Source organism: Lottia gigantea (genome assembly GCF_000327385.1).
Source record: "Lottia gigantea unplaced genomic scaffold LOTGIsca_186, whole genome shotgun sequence".
Lineage (NCBI taxonomy): Eukaryota > Metazoa > Mollusca > Gastropoda > Lottiidae > Lottia > Lottia gigantea.
The window spans coordinates 178,205-198,871 of record NW_008708340.1 but is presented as its reverse complement, the minus strand read 5'-3'; the positions used below and the strand labels follow the sequence as shown (position 1 = coordinate 198,871).

At 32.8% G+C, this 20,667-nt stretch overlaps 1 protein-coding gene across 1 annotated transcript; it reads right to left on the bottom strand.

Moving 5' to 3' along the window:
• Positions 1 to 1,045: 1,045 nt before the first annotated feature.
• Positions 1,046 to 17,225, bottom strand: LOTGIDRAFT_174209 (hypothetical protein; the record flags this gene model as incomplete). The annotated part of the gene is made up of 23 exons (XM_009052539.1): positions 1,046 to 1,171; positions 1,573 to 1,719; positions 2,696 to 2,783; positions 3,352 to 3,453; positions 5,101 to 5,321; positions 6,028 to 6,164; positions 6,625 to 6,754; positions 7,191 to 7,368; positions 8,250 to 8,439; positions 8,994 to 9,023; positions 9,776 to 9,858; positions 10,177 to 10,388; positions 10,722 to 10,829; positions 11,982 to 12,143; positions 12,848 to 12,920; positions 13,614 to 13,771; positions 14,436 to 14,619; positions 14,956 to 15,109; positions 15,407 to 15,485; positions 15,980 to 16,134; positions 16,686 to 16,830; positions 16,896 to 16,999; positions 17,177 to 17,225. The coding sequence occupies 23 exons, from the start codon at positions 17,223 to 17,225 to the stop codon at positions 1,046 to 1,048; spliced, it is 3,015 nt and encodes a 1,004-aa protein (XP_009050787.1).
• Positions 17,226 to 20,667: the final 3,442 nt, after the last annotated feature.

Here is a 20,667-nt window from a genome sequence, read left to right as displayed (position 1 = left end):
AATAGTTTCAATATGCACCATTCCAATATTCAGTCAAATATCAAATATTCCAGAAAACGAAGCATTATGGAGCACTATCACAAAAGTTTTAAGTTATTTGTAGGATTATCTAAATAGGATCTCATATTTATTGTTGTTTTTTCTTAACTTTGAAACTCACATGTAGCACAGTCCATATATATAATACTATTATGAAAATTTGTCCTAATATTTGTTCAGGGTTATCTGATACCACAGTATATCTGGCTGAACCCTGAAATCTGTATTAAATTATTTCAATTCTAGCACCATTTTGTCATTTGTCTATTAGTTGACAATCCTCATGAGTCAAATTCCATACACTATATGTCCCTTTATCACATTTCTCTGAAGCTTTGGTGATTTCAACTATATTTCTGTGGTAGGTGACCCTTGTACCATTTTTACTGGCGGAATTCTCTTAAAGCTATACATGGTAACATAATGCTTAACTCAGTTAGCTCAACCCAGATAGCTCAACTCAGCTCAACTCAGATAGCTCAACCCGGACAGCTCAACTCAGATAGCTTAACTCAGATAGCTTAACTCAGATAGCTTAACTCAGATATCTTAACTCAGATATCTTAACTCAGATAGCTCAACCCAGATAGCTCAATCCAGATAGCTCATCTCGGATAGCTTAACTCAGTTAGCTCAACTCAAATAGCTCAACTCAAATAGCTCAACCCAGATAGCTCAACTCGGATAGCTCAACCCAGATAGCTCAACCCAGATAGCTCAACCCAGATAGCTCAACTCAGATAGCTCAACTCAGATAGCTCAACCCAGATAGCTCAACCCAGATAGCTCAACTCGGATAGCTCAACTCAGATAGCTCAACCTAGATAGCTTAACTCAGATAGCTCAAGTCACATAGCTTAACTCAGATAGCTTAAGACTCTCAGGTTTTAACTATGGCTGAATAATGCAGAAGAGGCAATACTTCTTGAGTGATATATGATAATATATGCTTGTTTCTGTCATGAATAATCAGTTAATTTTGACAGCAGGTTTCTGTTTTACCAACTCATCCTGGACGACAAATCTCATTTATAGTCATCTCTGAATAAACAGCATTTATCTCCCCTTCTACATGATATTGAGGCTGGTCAACAGAATGTCTGGTTTTTGTATTTTCTTTTACTAGTGATACCTACAAATGGAAAATAAAATTAACAAATAGTCAAAGAGAGTCTTCTCCATTGATTCAAAAAGCTGACATTGTTTCTGTTTTCAGTAGCATTGACTGGTATAGGTCAAGATAATACCTTTTTAACCCTTCAGACTTGGAATAATCTAGTTGTTCTGGTGGTACAATCAACCAGATCCTAATATGATACAGGTCTTACACTAGGGGTTGATTTGGATCTAGGATAAAGTAAATAGTTTTCAAAAGAACTAGAAATATACGGAAATCGCATCATTCCATTAAAATACTTCAAAGTAGAAATTTACTTTCTATTTATATTGAGTCAGTTTGCGCCCTATTTGTACCGCCAGTCTCAGGAAGCTGGCACCGCCACTAGGTTTGCCCTAAAACATAAATTGACTCACCCGGTGAAAATGACAGGCACACTTGCCCTGCAGGAAATCTTTATATCTGGCCATGGTCATATTGAACGTGTCGATAACATGATATCTATTTTTAGAAGCGTAATCTAGTAAAACACGATTATGGTTCAATAACTTCTCATGATCAGACTGAAATTAAAAAAAGGGGCATTTGCAAGTTGTACCGGTAAGTAATATAGAGTTTGGATTAACCTCAGTCAAACCTTTCCAATCAAGTATGTATAATTATAGTGATGTAAGTTGTAAGTAATTTAGAGTTTATACTAACCTCAGTCAAACCTTTCCAATCAAGTATATATAGTTATAGTGATGTAAGTTGTAAGTAATTTAGAGTTTATACTAACCTCAGTCAAACCTTTCAATCAAGTATATATAGTTATAGTGATGTAAGTTGTAAGTAATTTAGAGTTTATACTAACCTCAGTCAAACACTTTCCAATCAAGTATATATAGTTATAGTGATGTAAGTTGTAAGTAATTTAGAGTATATACTAACCTCAGTCAAACCTTTCAATCAAGTATATATAGTTATAGTGATGTAAGTTGTAAGTAATTTAGAGTTTATACTAACCTCAGTCAAACCTTTCCAATCAAGTATGTATAGTTATAATGATGTAAGTTGTAAGTAATTTAGAGTTTATACTAACCTCAGTCAAACCTTTCCAATCAAGTATGTATAGTTATAGTGATGTAAGTTGTAAGTAATTTAGAGTATATACTAACCTCAGTCAAACCTTTCAATCAAGTATATATAGTTATAGTGATGTAAGTTGTAAGTAATTTAGAGTTTATACTAACCTCAGTCAAACACTTTCCAATCAAGTACGTATAGTTATAGTGATGTAAGTTGTAAGTAATTTAGAGTTTATACTAACCTCAGTCAAACCTTTCCAATCAAGTATATATAGTTATAGTGATGTAAGTTGTAAGTAATTTAGAGTTTATACTAACCTCAGTCAAACACTTTTCAATCAAGTATGTATAATTATAGTGATGTAAGTTGTAAGTAATTTAGAGTATATACTGACCTCAGTCAAACACTTTTCAATCAAGTATGTATAGTTATAGTGATGTAAGTTGTAAGTAATTTAGAGTATATACTAACCTGTGTTAAACAATGAACACCACTAACAGGTTGATGAAAACCTGCTCCTAACCCTTTTATTACCAGTCTAATCCCAGTTAAACCTTCTCTACAAAATAAAAATAATAAATACTTATATACTTAAACTTTTAAATAATTATTCCAACAAACTCGAGAAAGATATCAACAAATATCTTATTCTATATAAAGGGCAGACTGACAAAATGGGTGGGCCACTGTTAGCTTAAGATTTCAAAAAGTGCTATTGCTGCAACCTTAACACTGTTGGTCTAAGGGGGTTCTCCCCCCATAAAAATATTTAAAAACAGTTTAATTTGGTGCATTCTGACGCCTAACTTAAAACATCTTTGTCATATTTGACATTTCTTAGGAATGAAGTGGGCATGGAATTTTTCTAGGAGTTGAAAGACCCCTGTACCCCTACTAGCAACACCACAGTATAAAGTTGTATGAAAGTCTTTTCAAAAGAAGGACAAGTACATGTTTTAAAGAATATTATGCTGATTCTGTAGAGTGAAGTCAACACTTTTCAGAAAGAATGGCTGTTTCACAGGCCGCATTGGAAAATATCACATAATCCTGGACTGGTAGAGCTTCCTATATTGTTCAACAGTTTAAATTAAATCTTAACAGACTTCATTAACCAGTCCTCTTACCTATTTAATGCTTTATTCACTACGTCTATATGATGTTTGCCTAACCAATGTACACCTCCAATTACTAAAACTGTATTACTATTATTCTGTAGAGGCATACTCCTATAATTATAGTCATGTTTGTAATAAGTCATTTAGTTTTCCAAATAAATTTCAAAGCACTCTCTTTTTCAGTGATGTTTGATTTAAATAATTCATAAATTGAAAACATTGGATACAAAAATACTATTGAGTTGAAACTGAGCTCTATCAGATGGTAAAGTAAATATTAAGATGACTATACAGATAGCTGAAATTGAGCTCTATCAGCAGGTAAAGTAAATATTAAGATGACTATACAGATAGCTGAAATTGAGTTCTATCAGCAGGTAAAGTAAATATTAAGATGACTATACAGATAGCTGACATTGAGCTCTATCAGCTGGTAAAGTAAATATTAAGATGACTATACAGATAGCTGACATTGAGCTCTATCAGCTGGTAAAGTGAATATTTAGATGACTATACAGATAGCTGAAATAGAGTTCTATCAGCTGGTAAAGTAAATATTTAGATGACTATACAGATAGTTGAAATTGAGCTCTATCAGCTGGTAAAGTAAATATTAAGATGACTATACAGATAGCTGACATTGAGCTCTATCAGCTGGTAAAGTGAATATTTAGATGACTATACAGATATTTGAAATTGAGTTCTATCAGCTGGTAAAGTAAGTATTTAGATGACTATACAGATAGCTGAAATTGAGCTCTATCAGCTGGTAAAGTAAATATTTAGGTGACTATACAGATAGCTGAAATAGAGTTTTATCAGCTGGTAAAGTAAATATTTAGATGACTATACAGATAGCTGAAATAGAGTTTTATCAGCATGTAAAGTAAATATTTAGATGACTATACAGATAGATGAAATTGAGCTCTACCAGCTGGTAAAGTAAATATTTGGATAACTATACAGATAGCTGAAATAGAGTTTTATCAGCTGGTAAAGTAAATATTTAGATGACTATACAGATAGCTGAAATAGAGTTTTATCAGCTGGTAAAGTAAATATTTAGATGACTATACAGATAGCTGAAATTGAGCTCTACCACCTGGTAAAGTAAATATTTAGATAACTATACAGATAGCTGAAATAGAGTTTTATCAGCTGGTAAAGTAAATATTTAGATAACTATACAGATAGCTGAAATAGAGTTTTATCAGCTGGTAAAGTAAATATTTAGATGACTATACAGATAGCTGAAATAGAGTTTTATCAGCTGGTAAAGTAAATATTTAGATGACTATACAGATAGCTGAAATTGAGTTCTATCAACTGGTAAAGTAAATATTTAGATAACTATACAGATAGCTGAAATAGAGTTTTATCAGCTGGTAAAGTAAATATTTAGATGACTATACAGATAGCTGAAATTGAGTTTTATCAGCTGGTAAAGTAAATATTTAGATGACTATACAGATAGCTGAAATTGAGCTCTATCAGCTGGTAAAGTAAATATTTAGATGACTATACAGATAGATGAAATTGAGCTCTACCAGCTGGTAAAGTAAATATTTAGATGACTATACAGATAGTTGAAATTGAGCTCTACCAGCTGGTAAAGAAAATATTTAGATGACTATACAGATAGTTGAAATTGAGCTCTATCAGCTGGTAAAGTAAATATTTAGATGACTATACAGATAGTTGAAATTGAGCTCTATCAGCTGGTAAAGTAAATATAACTAAATAGTTATAAAGACATACCGTTTCATCAGTTGATATAAAGCTTTATCAAACACCGGGCGATGTTCTGCTGGTAACCAGAATTGTGGGTAATATGCGAAGCTGAACATGGTTTGGTTGTCGTTAAGATTTGAGTAAACTTTCAGATTGTGAGTTTTATCCCACTCTAACAGTGTTCCATTAACCTGTTCTGTAACGTAATGTAGAATTCCTCGGTTGGTAGAATCTCCAATAAATAATACCTAGAAATAATCACAACAGTACCACAAATAATAATAATAATAATATATTGACAACAAAGATAATATGTTTGTCCTGATGAGGGTTGTGTATCTGAAACATGTATCAGCAGTATAAGGTGAGGTCTAGTCAATCATGCTTCATATTTTGGATTATTCTCCTTGTTGACTCCTTACTGATGTGAGTTTGTATCAACAAATCCGTACAAGCAAGACAATTCCGTTAATCAAAATCTCATCTAAAGTATGGCATAATCGAAAGTAAAAGTTGTGTGGTAGTGGACTCCTACAAAGAGAGGTACCATCAAGTGTTTTGAAAAGAGCAAGCATGATCTGCTTTATGTTCGACACCTGCCACTACTACAATGGTCAAAATCATGAGATAGTATACTTTACTTAAACACCTACAGTCCAGAAAGTTAACCTCTATTTTCAAAACTAAAATTTAACTGCCCTGAAACATGTGTCAGCAGCATGAGATGTGCTCTTTTTAATTTCTACAGCATGAACTTCAAAACAAGACCTAAAACTAACCAGCAGCAAAAAAGATGTCATAACAGATTTAAAAATCTTCAAAAGAACTTGGCGGTTTTTCAGTTTGGAGAACTAAATACACAGCTGTTCTTTATCTTTTTTGTCAAATAAAACTAACTTTGATCTATAATTAATGGTAAGGGTTCGCTAAATTTAAATATTGTAATAAACTTACTTTTTTATCAATAAAACATTGTTTAAGAGAATCTCTCTCCATGACAGGGTGTTGACACGAGTATGGTTGCCATCTTGCTTTGTTCCAGAAACAACTGGACTCGTTTCGACACTGATTACAAGGTACGTACCATTCACCTGTTAATAGAATCCAAATATCAAAACACATAAAAATATAACTTTTAAGATCCGTAGTTCGGCAGACATTTTTCTTCTTGGTATTTGGATGAAGAGTTTGTAGCACATGAGGTTTCAAATTATTGTCTAATCCAAATGGCTCCTTTGATTTGTATCACTGACACGGGGAAACTTGGTTGAAATATCAGAAGGTTTTATTTTGATGTGTGCTGGGATTAAACCATACAACTCACAGTTGATAAAATCGATTGAAAGTAGGATGAATAAGACAATAAAGCCAATCACGAACGAAAAATTGAATTTAAAGCAGAAAAAATCATCCGATTGAGAAAATTGAAATTTGGAGAGGACACTCTGAATAGAGTCTAGAAAATCATGTCCTATTATAGTGGATAAAAAGTTAAAATCAAAGAGAGGTACATGAATGAAGTAGCACCAGAAGGATAAAATTGGGACAGACCTGGGGCACTGCCTGTAGAACACGTTGGTAATGATGACTGTAGATTCTCTATAAATTGACTCCAACTTGATCTACTGTTAACTTGTTGAAGACCACATGCATCCCACATAGAAAACGGCAGTGAACAATCCTATAATTATACACAAAATTTCAATCATTTTTATCTTAATCATCTTCTCTTCATCTTAAATATAAACTACATATTTTAATACTCAGACAATCTTGAAATCTTGAACCTCGACTAAAGGCTTGTTAAATACAGTGGCAGTCCTGCTTCTCGAAACTGGGCATAAAAATATGGAGCAGACTGATTCAATGAAGGGACAAGTGTCAAGGTTAAATTCAAAATGAGGCAACTCCGTGGAGGCGTCATAGTATCAAGCCTCTCTTGGAGAGAGTTCTCTTAAGAAAATTTTCGAAAAATTGAATTGATTTGGTGCATTCTTAGACATAATATTTTTAGATTTGTTAGAAAATAAAGTGGGGGTACAATTGGGGAGCAAACCATTTTTCAAGCGAAGTAAAATCCCCTTCTATACCCTTATTAGTTAAATATTATACTATACCTGTTTTAGAGAACAGATCTGATAATATTGTGTTGGTATAAAGGGTTGAGGTATATCTGGACCGTGCCGTGTTATTAAGATGGTATACGTGTTAACCACCCACGTATCACTGTGGCTCGTATCAACTATAAATATCCAGATTTTATTCTCACCAATCCCCAGGGTGATGTTGGAGATTCTGAAATAAAGGCAGACAACTGGTAAGATACCATCTACCTTTATCACTGTACACAGTGCACAGCATAATGAATAATGCGGACAATTTCATCACAAATAATGCAGACATCATCACAAATAATGCAGACATCATCACGAATAATACAGACATCATCACAAATAATGCAGACATCTTCACAAATAATGCAGACATCATCACAAATAATGCAGACATCATCACAAATAATGCAGACATCATCACAAATAATGCAGACATCATCACAAATAATGCAGACATCATCACAAATAATGTGGACATCACGAATAATGCAGACATCATCACGAATAATGCAGACATCATCACGAATAATGCAGACATCATCACAAATAATGTGGACATCACGAATAATGCAGACATCATCACGAATAATGCAGACATCATCACGAATAATGCAGACATCATCACGAATAATGCAGACATCACGAATAATGCAGACATCATCACAAATAATGTGGACATCACGAATAATGCAGACATCATCACGAATAATGCAGACATCACGAATAATGCAGACATCATCACAAATAATGCAGACATCATCACAAATAATGTGGACATCACGAATAATGCAGACATCATAATGAATAATGCAGACAGACACCATAATATTGAGTGGTAATAAAGTGTATTCCACAACTCTACCTTACTGGGGCCAACTGAACAACAACAGTTTGTACATTTGGAAAAAATATGTACTGTTTGATCAAAATGTGATGCAATGAATTTCTCCACTAGTTTCGTATACTTAATCTATGATTTACTCTCGCTATGATATGCACATGCATCATGGTAATTAGGTTACAGAGTGTGGAACAATTTAAAATTAACAACTGATATCTTACCCACTATCTCCTTGTTTGTCTTCCAGCCTAGCCTGGGATGAACAACTTTTAGCAAAGGCCATGACCTTCATCAACAATGTATTATAACCCACAGTGGCCGTATAGTCAGTTAGAAAGGGGGAGAACTCTGGTTCTAGTTCTACAGGTGGCACTGTTGATAAGTGACCTAAATAAGGCATACTGGATGGATCTGAAACAAAAAATACAATTTTTTTGCAATAATTAACTGATTTCCCAGGGAAAAAAATATACCTGATGCTCAATGTCATAAAAATCTCATCTGTATTTCTCTGAACAGCGTTAATAAAGTTAAATCTATCTTCTAAATGAATGGAGCAAATCCTTGAGTATTCTTGGGAAAACCTCTTCACTTCAATGTTTTGCCACCAGTTTGTCTTGTGGGTGTTGGGTGTTATAGAAGATACTCTCCTACAGAAGCACTGGCCAAGGTCACAAGAAGAGAACATACTTCTTTTACATCAATTATCTAACGATTAAATTGAAATGGTTCTATGCTGTGTACCAAGAGAAATTACAACAATGTAACTTCTACTTGTGCCAGTGCCTTCTGTTGGATAGTAACTTGTTTCCTTTCAACCACCCTAATCTCTAGTCTGTGAAATGACAATAGTTCCCATATAGCTCTAGAGCCACTGTGGATTATTACTGACCACAATCATAAATGATTAATTAGTGCTCAATACTTCTATAATCTATCAAAATATAACTATAAGATTGTCGTACCTTTATCACAGGGTGGTTTGGTAAAATTATCTACAAAATAAAAAAAATCCTTAGAACTTGGAACAAAAATACTGTCAGTGTGAAAAAAAATCTTCAAGATGACTAGAATGAGCATGATAAGCATGTTTCAAAATTACTTAGTTTAATAAATTATTACTTAGTTTAATGAATTGTTACTTAGTTTAATAAATTATTACTTAGTTTAATAAATTATTACTTAGTTTAATAAATCATTACTTAGTTTAATAAATTATTACTTAGTTTAATGAATTATTACTTAGTTTAATAAATCATTACTTAGTTTAATGAATTGTTACTTAGTTTAATAAATTATTACTTAGTTTAATAAATTATTACTTAGTTTAATGAATTGTTACTTAGTTTAATAAATTATTACTTAGTTTAATAAATTATTACTTAGTTTAATAAATCATGACTTAGTTTAATAAATTATTACTTAGTTTAATGAACTATTACTTAGTTTAATGAATTATTACTTAGTTTACTAAATTATTACTTAGTTTACTAAATTATTACTTAGTTTACTAAATCATTACTTAGTTTACTAAATTATTACTTAGTTTAATAATTATTACTTAGTTTAATAATTATTACTTAGTCTAATAATTATTACTTAGTCTTATTGGATTATGTTGTATAGTTATGACACTAGGTGATGAACAAAAACTCATTTTAACCAAGTTTGTAAATTTCAGTTCTTACATCATCCTAATAGGTAGTATATCTAGAATTGAAGAATATACAGTTAGATCAATTCTTACCCTCAATTCTTCTGATTGGAAGCTTTTCTTCTGATTTTTCTACAATTTTAACAACACCATCTTTTACTGGTTGTTTGGAATCACTGAAAATAAAAAGAATTGAAGTTTTACACCCCCCTGTTCTGTATGATTATTGGTCTAATGATATTCAATTCAATATAGTCCTACAACACCATGCAGTGTGCAATTAAGGAAATTTCATACCAGCTGATTCAACAAGTATATATTGTAATCTATCTATATTTCATATTTGTATCTTTTCAGACCCCCTTTTCTATTGGAGCTGATGAAGAACCTTTATTGTGACCTTGGCCAGTGCTTTACAAAGGAATTTTACATCACTTTACGTCTCTCTACGTCACTGTAAATACTTCTGAAGTCAAACTTTAAGGAAAACTAACATAGGAATGTTCATATCATCATATCTTTCTATTCTATCTTCTTTATCAACATTGGCGTAAAATCTTTCTAAACTTAACAACACGGAATGAAGATATAGTGTGGAATGGGGTTGCTGTGCCCAGGGTTCGAAACTCTCTGATGTATTATTAATATCTGTGTATAGAGATTTCAATATCTTGGTATATTTTACTGATGTTGTTAGTGGATACAGCTGAAAGAAAATAATTTGAGATTTGTAAAACTCTATGAATTAAAATGATATTTTGTGATAATTTTTACATCTTAAGCTACTTTTTACAGGGGATATAAAGCCAACACTGGAGATTGCAGTGGGCTAGCTAACTGATCAGTTAATAGAATATTTATCTCTGAAAATATGTGATGCCATGGCCATCCCTTTCAGGAATTGTTAAGGTCTCTGCTCTATACCACTTAAACTAAAACAAAATCTTCAGATGTCTACAAAGTTCATTTTAAAATTTCAATCAGACATGACTGGTAAAACAAACAAATTGATATCCCTGACTTTAAAACAAGGATTTACCTTAATAAAGTTTCCCATATTAATGTGTTCTTGCCTATTTTTTAAAATAAAATGTAAATCATCTTCCATCAAACAAACAGACCTCTCCTTATTACATACTTGTTGATTCTGAAACAAAAACAAAAATTAACTTAAGAGAAATCTCAACAGAATTATTGACATGATATTAATTAATAATAACTCATATACCCTATAATTACATATATAATACACACCTTTCATACCCTGGTATAAATTTTGAAAAATATCAATCAAAATAAATAATGCACACTGTCCTGATGAAAAATTCAATGTCTCCGACATTTTGTAGTAGTTTGAACCTTCCTGTTACAGAAATCTTTCATGTATTTATAATATATTTTAAAAATGAAATGCTCTAGTTTAGGTGAATAAAGAAAGGCTAAATCCAAAAGAGAGCCTAAATTAGTTGACAATAGTAAAATTGAAAATCACTTTTTTGTGTCAAAATAAAGAAATATACATAGAAAGCTACCAAAAATTATAATCTACAACTGTAATAGAAATAACACATCTAAAATAAACCGTACAAGATATCCAGCACTCTACTTTAGACCTACAGAATTAGATAAAAATATACAACGAACAGAAGAAAATATCAGAAATTGAATAAGTGTTGAAAGATATCTACTAGAGTTAATTTTATTTATATTGGATGTTATTTTATATTAAATACAAACTAACTGCTAATTCTGTTTATAAATCTACTGCCAAATATATTCCTATTTCAATAGGTTTATCAAATTTTATTTGCATTATTTGGATTGAATTTCTCACTAGTGGCAAGAATAATATTAGATAATATCCCTAGGTTTGATGCTGAATTGTTTATTTGGTTTCAGGTTGATTAAATAAATAATTCCGTTCCATTCTGTTTCCTGTTATAAATCTCTCAATGATGATTTGATGTTTATACCGTACTATATTGAATTGATAAACTAATTTAATATTAACATCAATATGGATATATATATCATTTCTATTCAAACCTGACATGAAATCAGCATTAAAAGAATAAAAATCTGTACAAGCAACATTAGTCCGTCAATCAAAACTCTCGTCCAAAGAATGGCAAAATAGGGATGAAGGGTAGATAGATAGTACACTCCTCTAAAGAGAAGTACCATCAAGCATTGTCTCCTTTACGCGCGACAACTGCCACTACTATCTAGGTCAACTTTTTCACTCCCAGAATAACTTTGGATTTTGCAGAAGAATTGTAAGAAATAATCCTTTACTTACCCCTAAAATCTGAGTTAATCCCAGTTCATGTAACCCCTTCCCTACATCCATAGTAACAGTTGTCTTGGAAACCAACATGGCTGCCAGATTGTCCAGTATTTTCTGATGAACGAGATATTCGTTTAATGATGATTGTTTACCGTGATGGGACGAGGATCGTATCTAAAAATAAATAATTATCGATATTGTTTAAAAAAAATGGATATGAATATTCATTAAAACTGAATATGCATTAGCTGACCGCATTTGTAACTAATGGATCAAATCTAACCAGATAATATCATAATAATCAATATCACCTTTCAATATTCCAGTTAATGACTTAAAAATATGAATAAAGATATATAACACATGTAAGCTGACAACATTTATGACTAATAGATCATAACTAGCATTGATATAAAATAAATAATTTCCATTGATGGCTAACGGAGCATATTGTTGATAATTGTTTAACTCATTATTTTGAAAAATTTGATTTTTTTTTTGTCCAAGTTATTACCCATAGCACAATGTATTTACTACAAAATTACCCCAGTCAAAATGAGTTTGGTATTTATTGTACTAGACTGATGAATCTAGAAAAAGATGATATATATATATTTTTGAGAAGGTAGATATTTGTAGTAGAGTGGTTCACGTAGATCTCTCCAGCCTTTTCAAACTAGACCCCTTGTTGTATACACTTATAACACAGCCTGTTGTCCATGTGATTTAACAATTCAGGAGAGACTAGCCAAGGAGACAAAACTTCTTACACATTTCTTTAAGAGCAAAGCTTTAGATAGAATGGTGACCAGTAAACAGCTTATCTTTTTGAAGATAAAATCCTGAAGTCAAGGTGAAGAAATTGTAATAATATTTACCTGTAGAATAAACGGGTGAAATGTTGTATTAAAAACTGTGACCATTTCTAGCCACTGGAAACAAGTTGGACATCTACAAAATATACATGAATTAATCAATTTGAATTGCTAATATTTACCAGTCATGTCTGACTAAGGCTACAAAATATTCGGAATTAATCAATCTCTTACATCCAGAACTCCTGATTTGTCTAAATTTATCAGCCAGGTCTGATTAAGGCACCAAAATATTCAGATGTAATGAAGTGATTAATCTATTACTTATTTCCAGGGTTTTTGTCTGTATTTACCAGTCATGTCTGATCAAGGGTTTTAAATGTTCAGATCTGACATTGATCTCCAGGACAATTTGAAGGAAATGCTCTTGGATTTATCCAATGATCATGGAAAAATGTGATGAATGGAGATTTTGCGTCCTACTTTTCTGCACCATGTGGGCTAATGAAGAAGGGCAACGCCATGCGGGGAAAATTCATGGAAGACTTCAATATATAAACTATCATTTTTTTATTCAAGATAAGTGTAATAATCATCAATACACCAGAAAGTTTGCAGTTAAAAGTTCAATGCTACTGGATATATACAATGATCATGGCAAAATTCATGGCAAACTTTCAATATACCATTTGAAAACGGTAAACTATCATTTTTTTTCTTCAAGAGAATTGTAACAGTTATTAAGAGACCCCAGGATGTTTAGAACGAAGTGATTTTATAAATGGCTGCTTGCTTTCTCAAACTCCAACATAATTTTAACAAAACCCACCTGATTCTGTTGTTGTTTAACCAATGTAAAGCCTCTAAATTCATCAAGGTAGTAACTATTAGATCTTGTAGTTGGTTTATTATAACTCTAGAGTGGTCGTAACCTTTTAAATCAGAAATCACTGACTGTAATTCTGATATAGTTAATGTTCTCAATGGCTGAAACAGATTTGAAAGACAATATTACATCTCGTCTTATCGCTCCTGATTACACAACAAATGGTACGCAGTGTGCAATGAGAAAATGTGTAACAGGATAGCCTAGTCTTTAATTTCCAACCTGTAGAGCAATTTCAATATCTAGTACTTCTACTATCTAGTGTTGTAATAAATCAAAAGATGCTTGTAGTCATGATTCAATATGATTATTTGATTCGTATTATGATATTTTACCCTGTGATACAATATGACAATTCATGTCCACTTTAACTTAACCCTGTTTCTGCACTTGTTTTAAATTCTAAGATATTTTTTTGCTCTGTAAAAGATATGTAGATTAACCAAATCCAAATCCAAAACATCTGTAACTTGTTATAAAGCTGTTGGTTTCCATTCTAAGTTATTGAGAATTATTCCCTATTTTAAAAACCATTATAGCTTCTTCACTCAAAATACATTATGGCACCAGATTGTTAAAATGATAGAAATCACATTAACCTTGATACAGGTGACACGTCAGGGACAAGAGAAATAATGGATTGAAAAAATCCTATCAGTTTTCTCCTGTCAGAAATGCAGGTCAGAGGAGTTGAAATTATAAAAAAAATAGTTGTTTGGATGGGACAGCTACATATTTTTTCAAACTGCATAAATTTCTTCTTACCTTTCTGTCAATGAAAGCTGTGAAACCGTCCCAGGCCTGTCCCTGTGGGTGAAGATAGACTCGTAACGGGGAGAAAGACATGACTAGAATATTAAACATGGCTACCAGTGGTTCATCATTCAGGTGATATAAATTCTCTGGTAGTAGAATACCTACACTGGAGGTTTTCACAGGGTCTGCAGCTCTGGAAAGAAGAAGGAAGATTTCAAAACTTTGACCAAAATCAATCAATCAATCAATCAATCAATCAAACAAGCTTTTAAATAATGAACCAACTAGATACAGGTGCTCTGAAAATGTCATACCTAGCTCTTAGGGGAGTAAATGAGCAAACGGGGTCTTATTTTTGAAAAAATAAATTGTAATTAGAGTACCGTACTTTGGCCGGTGACCTCCTTAGGGCCAAGGGACTGTGTTTGATGGTCCATCCCTTAATACGGCTCCTACCCATAACAAATGTACAGAATGAATATGGCTCTTGTTATGCGGCTTTTACAAGACAAACATGACCTTTACTCACCTGTTATTGTATAAATGTTGACAAGGTAGGAGACGAGACTGACTGGACATCTTATCCATCATATACACTGATTGATTCTGACATTTTATAGATAATTTATTCTCTTTATCAGGAAATACAGCACAATCTAGACCACTGTTATTCAACCATTTCCCTACAAATAAACAAATTTACAAATAAATAAACAAATTTACAAACAAATAAACAAATTTACAAATAAATAAACAAACAAATAAATTTACATAAATTAAATGACGTCACTATCGCAAAAGCTGATGATAACATTTAAGGACCTTTATGATATTTACGTCACAAAACTCTTAGCTTTAGTGAACCTACACACCCCACAAACTTGTGAAAATTGGAATGGTGCATATCGATGCTATCAGTGTCCCTGATAAAAATAAAAAATTTAGAAAACCTCTAACAGTCTTTGTAAGTAAGTCAGTACCTGTTTGAGAGGTAGATGTAGTAAAACACAGTGACTGTATATCTTGTATTTTCTCCTGTAATTCAGGTATTACATTCACCTAAAATAAATAATGATAATTTCAATTCACCCTTGTCAGAATCCCGACTGATATTATCTAAAAAAAATACCACTCATTCTCAATTTCATTTGGTAGGAGAAGGTAACTCACCCGTTGATGTTGTTTAAGGAAGAGTAACTTACCCGTTGATGTTGTTTAAGGAAGAGTAACTTACCCGTTGATGTTGTTTAAGGAAGAGTAACTTACCGTTGATGTTGTTTAAGGAAGAGTAACTTACCCGTTGATGTTGTTTAAGGAAGAGTAACTTACCCGTTGATGTTGTTTAAGGAAGAGTAACTTACCCATTGATGTTGTTTAAGGAAGAGTAACTTACCCGTTGATGTTGTTTAAGGAAGAGTAACTCACCTGTTGATGTTGTTTAAGGAAGAATAACTTACCCGTTGATGTTGTTTAAGGAAGAGTAACTTACCCGTTGATGTTGTTTAAGGAAGAGTAACTTACCCGTTGATGTTGTTTAAGGAAGAGTAACTCACCCGTTGATGTTGTTTAAGGAAGAGTCTATCAGCCATGTCGTAACAGGGTTCTGTTGGACTAGAGTTGTTTAAACAGAGTAATATGGACCAACCAATACTGTCATAAAGATCTCCTACTTCTCGTAGTTTACGATGCTGAGCTGTATTGTGTACACCTGTACAATATAAAATACCAATTAGTTTCTCCCAATAACTCCCGGATTGAGAATTTTTACCCTTTTTATTCAAACAGTGCATCATGAAAGTCCTGCTAGCTGTAGCATCTGCATGACCTCCTGAACTAATGTTACCTAGAAATGCCATTGTGTCAGGTACACTCATGTTTATTTGATAGTCCAAATATCATTATTATTGTTGATTTCCCTCTCCAACAATAAAACATCCACTGACTGTAGCTAATGGGGGGGCAAGGGGAAAAGGCCTTAAGAACTATTGAACTATGACTTGAATAACTTGTTGAGTCACAAAGTTGAGCCCCCTAAAACAAATTTGTCATTCCCCCCTGAGACCCTGGGCTAGCTACAGGCCTGCCACTGATGATTGAGATGTAATGACCTTGTCTTGGAGTTTCTGTGATCAGTGATCGGTAATCTTGTGAGGTCCTTAAATCCAAACAGAAGCTAGAAATAACTGACCGATTTGGAGTCTGAAGTAAGATTTTAATAATTTCTTTTACTGATTTTGAATTTCGAACGACAAGTCTTACCATCTGAAACATGAAACTTTACATCAACACCATATTTATTAAAAACAGACTCTATCAGTGGTATTTGATGTTTGACGGCAGACAGTGACCCCTCGGCTAGTAAAATATATGGCTGTTGAAAATCTGGTAACAACCTCTCCTCTGTCTGAAAATAGACAATCAATACAAATCATAAGGTGAAAAAACATTAATTAGACCCCCTACGGTTACTTGTCTAATTAGTAAGATTTCATCAATTTTGATTAATAAGTAAAGATCCCCATAGAGATCATCTCTTTCTTTAAAAACATCAAACACAGAACATTTCTGATCTACTGGAAAGAAGAAAGAGCAAAATTCTCTCAGAACATCGAACAGATTTGAAAAAAAAATGAGATTGGAGAAATCAAATTCTTTTTGATTATCTAAAGAAGTTTGAACTAGTTCTTATCAATATTTGCTATACAAGTCATTACAATTGATCACAAACTAATAGATTTGAGTTGACATACTTTTAAAATGAAAATTTCCCTTATTGCCCACAGCATGACATTGTCCCATCTTCAGTAGGTAGACTAAGAGCAGAAAATAGAACATAAAACCCACAACAGGATAGATACTCATTCATTTGGCATCTCTGTGTCTTTAAAGTTGAAAATATTTTCCGAAATACTGGCATTAGTTTTCACCTTTCTATTTTCAATTATCAGGAGACATTTACATACATATATCTTAGGATAGGCTACTGGATCTTCAACATTAGTTTCAACAACTAGTTGCTAGACAAACTGAACTGAATCTGAAAAGAATGGAGGACTTTTCAGGACCTAAGTGTGCTAAGGAAGACAGGTAATGCTATGCAGTGTGCAATGAGGGAAATTACGCCAGGACAGAGGCCAGAGGCCTGCTTTTGTTCGATTTCCAACTGTTGAGGGATCTTTAAAGTTCACAGCCTGTAGCACACGGGGCCTCAGTTTATTGTCCAGTGAAACAACAAGCCCTTCCAGTCTGCATCTGATCTGACCAGAATTTCATATCTGACTGGACTTAAATAGACAGGAAATAAAGTTTATATAAACAGAGTTTATAATAGAATAAACTCTAGAGACCTTGACCACATGGTGTGATTGACAGGATGTCCTCAGATGACCAGCGAGTGGACAATAGAATGAAATAATGTTATTAGTGTTCTATTGACCACTGGCTGACCAGTGTAATGGTTTGACCTTTGACCTCCTGTCTCATTACATGCAGTCTATTTATCTTCATAATAACATTTATTGATAATGGTTAGAGTGGAAATAACAACTTGATGTTTAACCAAAGTAATATCAACACAACAATACAAACAACAAAAACATATCTACACTATCATCAGACCTTAAATTAATCAATTTCGATGCCTACAGATAAAGCTGAGTAAAGTTTTTACAACTCAAACATTTAGGTACCAAATTAGTATATACAGACAAAACAGTTCAAAATTCCCCGTCTGGTCCCCTTCTAGCTAGTCCCCCCCTCTAGCTACAGACGTGGCTGTGTAAAATCACATTTTACTTTAATCTCGACATAACATTCATTTGGTTTCAACTTTTACAATAATATTCCAACATCAGAAATTTTTTACCAATATTTTTTATCAATTCTTTATTATGATTATGATATTAATATTTCAATTCAAATTATACCCTGAAAAATGGCAAATACTGCCACTTATAAACAACAGCAACTTTTTAAGGGTAGCCTTTAATAAAACTGACCAAGGTATTATGAGTTTGACCTATGGCTAGCTATTACAGTAATATGAATAATGATCTATAATAACTGGACATTAGACATCAAACCTGTTATAAATAGGTTAATTACATCCTTTCTCTTATTTCATTTAATACCAACATCTCATAGATATCACTTTCATTTACTATTACAACATTCTTGATAGGTGTACTGTGATATAGTTACCTATTTTACCAGCTGATAGAACTCAATTTCAGCTATCTGTATAGTTATCTAAATATTTACTTTCCCAGTTGATAGAGCTCAATTACAGCTATCTGTATAGTCATCTAAATATTTACTTTATCAGCTGATAGAGCTCATTTACAGCTATCTGTATAGTCACCTAAATATTTACTTTACCAGCTGATAGAGCTCAATTTCAGCTATCTGTATAGTCATCTAAATATTTACTTTACCAGCTGATTGATCTCAATTTCAACTATCTGTATAGTCGTCTAAGTATTTACTTTACCAGCTGATAGAGCTCAATTACAGCTATCTGTATAGTCATCTAAATATTTACTTTACCAGCTGATAGAGCTCAATTTCAGCTATCTGTATAGTCATCTAAATATTTACTTTACCAGCTGATACAGCTCAATTTCAGCTATCTGTATAGTCGTCTTAATATTTACTTTACCAGCTGATAGAGCTCAATTAATTACAGCTATCTGTATAGGCATCTAAATATTTACTTTACCAGCTGATAGAGCTCAATTTCAGCTATCTGTATAGTCGTCTTAATATTTACTTTACCAGCTGACAGAGCTCAATTTCAACTATCTGTATAGTCGTCTTAATATTTACTTTACCAGCTGACAGAGCTCAATTTCAGCTATCTGTATAGTCGTCTTAATATTTACTTTACCAGCTGATAGAACTCAATTAATTACAGCTATCTGTATAGTCATCTAAAGAGCTCAGTTTCACAAACAATTTGACTTCCCTGTAATAGGATTATATTTGAAACAACCTAAAATGACTCAGAATAACATCTAGTCTGTGATTCCGATATAATCTTACATTGTGGACAAAATAAAAATATAATTGTCCTTTTTGAAAGTCAGTTTTGTAGATGGAGATAAAACATGTTCTTAAAGAATATTACCTAGATTTTCAGTTCAACATCACCTGGATACTCAGTTTATTATCTGTGGTAATACGACATACCCTTGCAGGCCTACAATGAAGAAGCTAGTTTTGATGTGAACATGTCAGTCTTCCGATAGAAGTGATAAGTATAAACATCACACAGAATATTATCTGAGTTTTTAGAAGAAATCAGATAGTTTTTGAAAGCAAATCAGAGGTTATTAGATTTATTCTAGTATAATCTCTTGTATATTGTACTATATTTAGCGGCCAATCTAGAAAATGCCTCCTGAGCAGGGGGCCAAAAATGACAGGTGTCTCTCAGAGGCGAGGCAAAGGATCAAGGAACCAGACGGGGTCTAATAGCTGCCAGGGCCCTCCCCCCTCCCCAGGACCCAACTGATTTCAGATGGCCTGAGATTATTTTGAGCATTTAGAGGACTTAGATTTCACTTCAAAAAAAGATCTATTACAGAGAGAGAGTGAATCCATGGCCCAATGACCCTGTCCTAAATATGCTACTGACTATATTGTACACGTATTGGAAGCTAGTTTTGATGTGAATATGTCAATATTAAACTGATAAAGCCTGCACCTAGTAAAGAAAATCATCTGGGTTTACTCCAGAAGAATCAGCTGGTAAGTATGTTGTATGGTGGTTGAATATTATCAGTTTAACATTTCTCTACCCCTGAGTTATATAAACACCATTATAATGTCAAGATATAATGTTTTTATATTAAAATATCAGAAAGATAATTATGATAGCTGTTTAATTAGAGATAAAACATGACTGGTGGAAATATTACTACTAAGTTCATTCAAAATAAAATACCTCAATACATATTTATATTCATTGAAACATTGTATGTTGAATTGTTTGTAATGAGAGGTGATGTCTCAAATTCAATAGAAAATCTGTCAACTGGTATCTTGTAATTTGAAAATTAGTGGCATATTTTCGAAACGATATTTGCACTAGGATGTCCTAGGATCTTAAATAGATTCTAAAGAGGTTTTCTAAATTTTTCATGTGCACCGGTATAGGGGATGTTGATAGCATCAATTTACATCATTCCAGATGTCTGTGGTCTTTATCTTTTTATTCTTGGACCATTGGGAGGGGCACTGC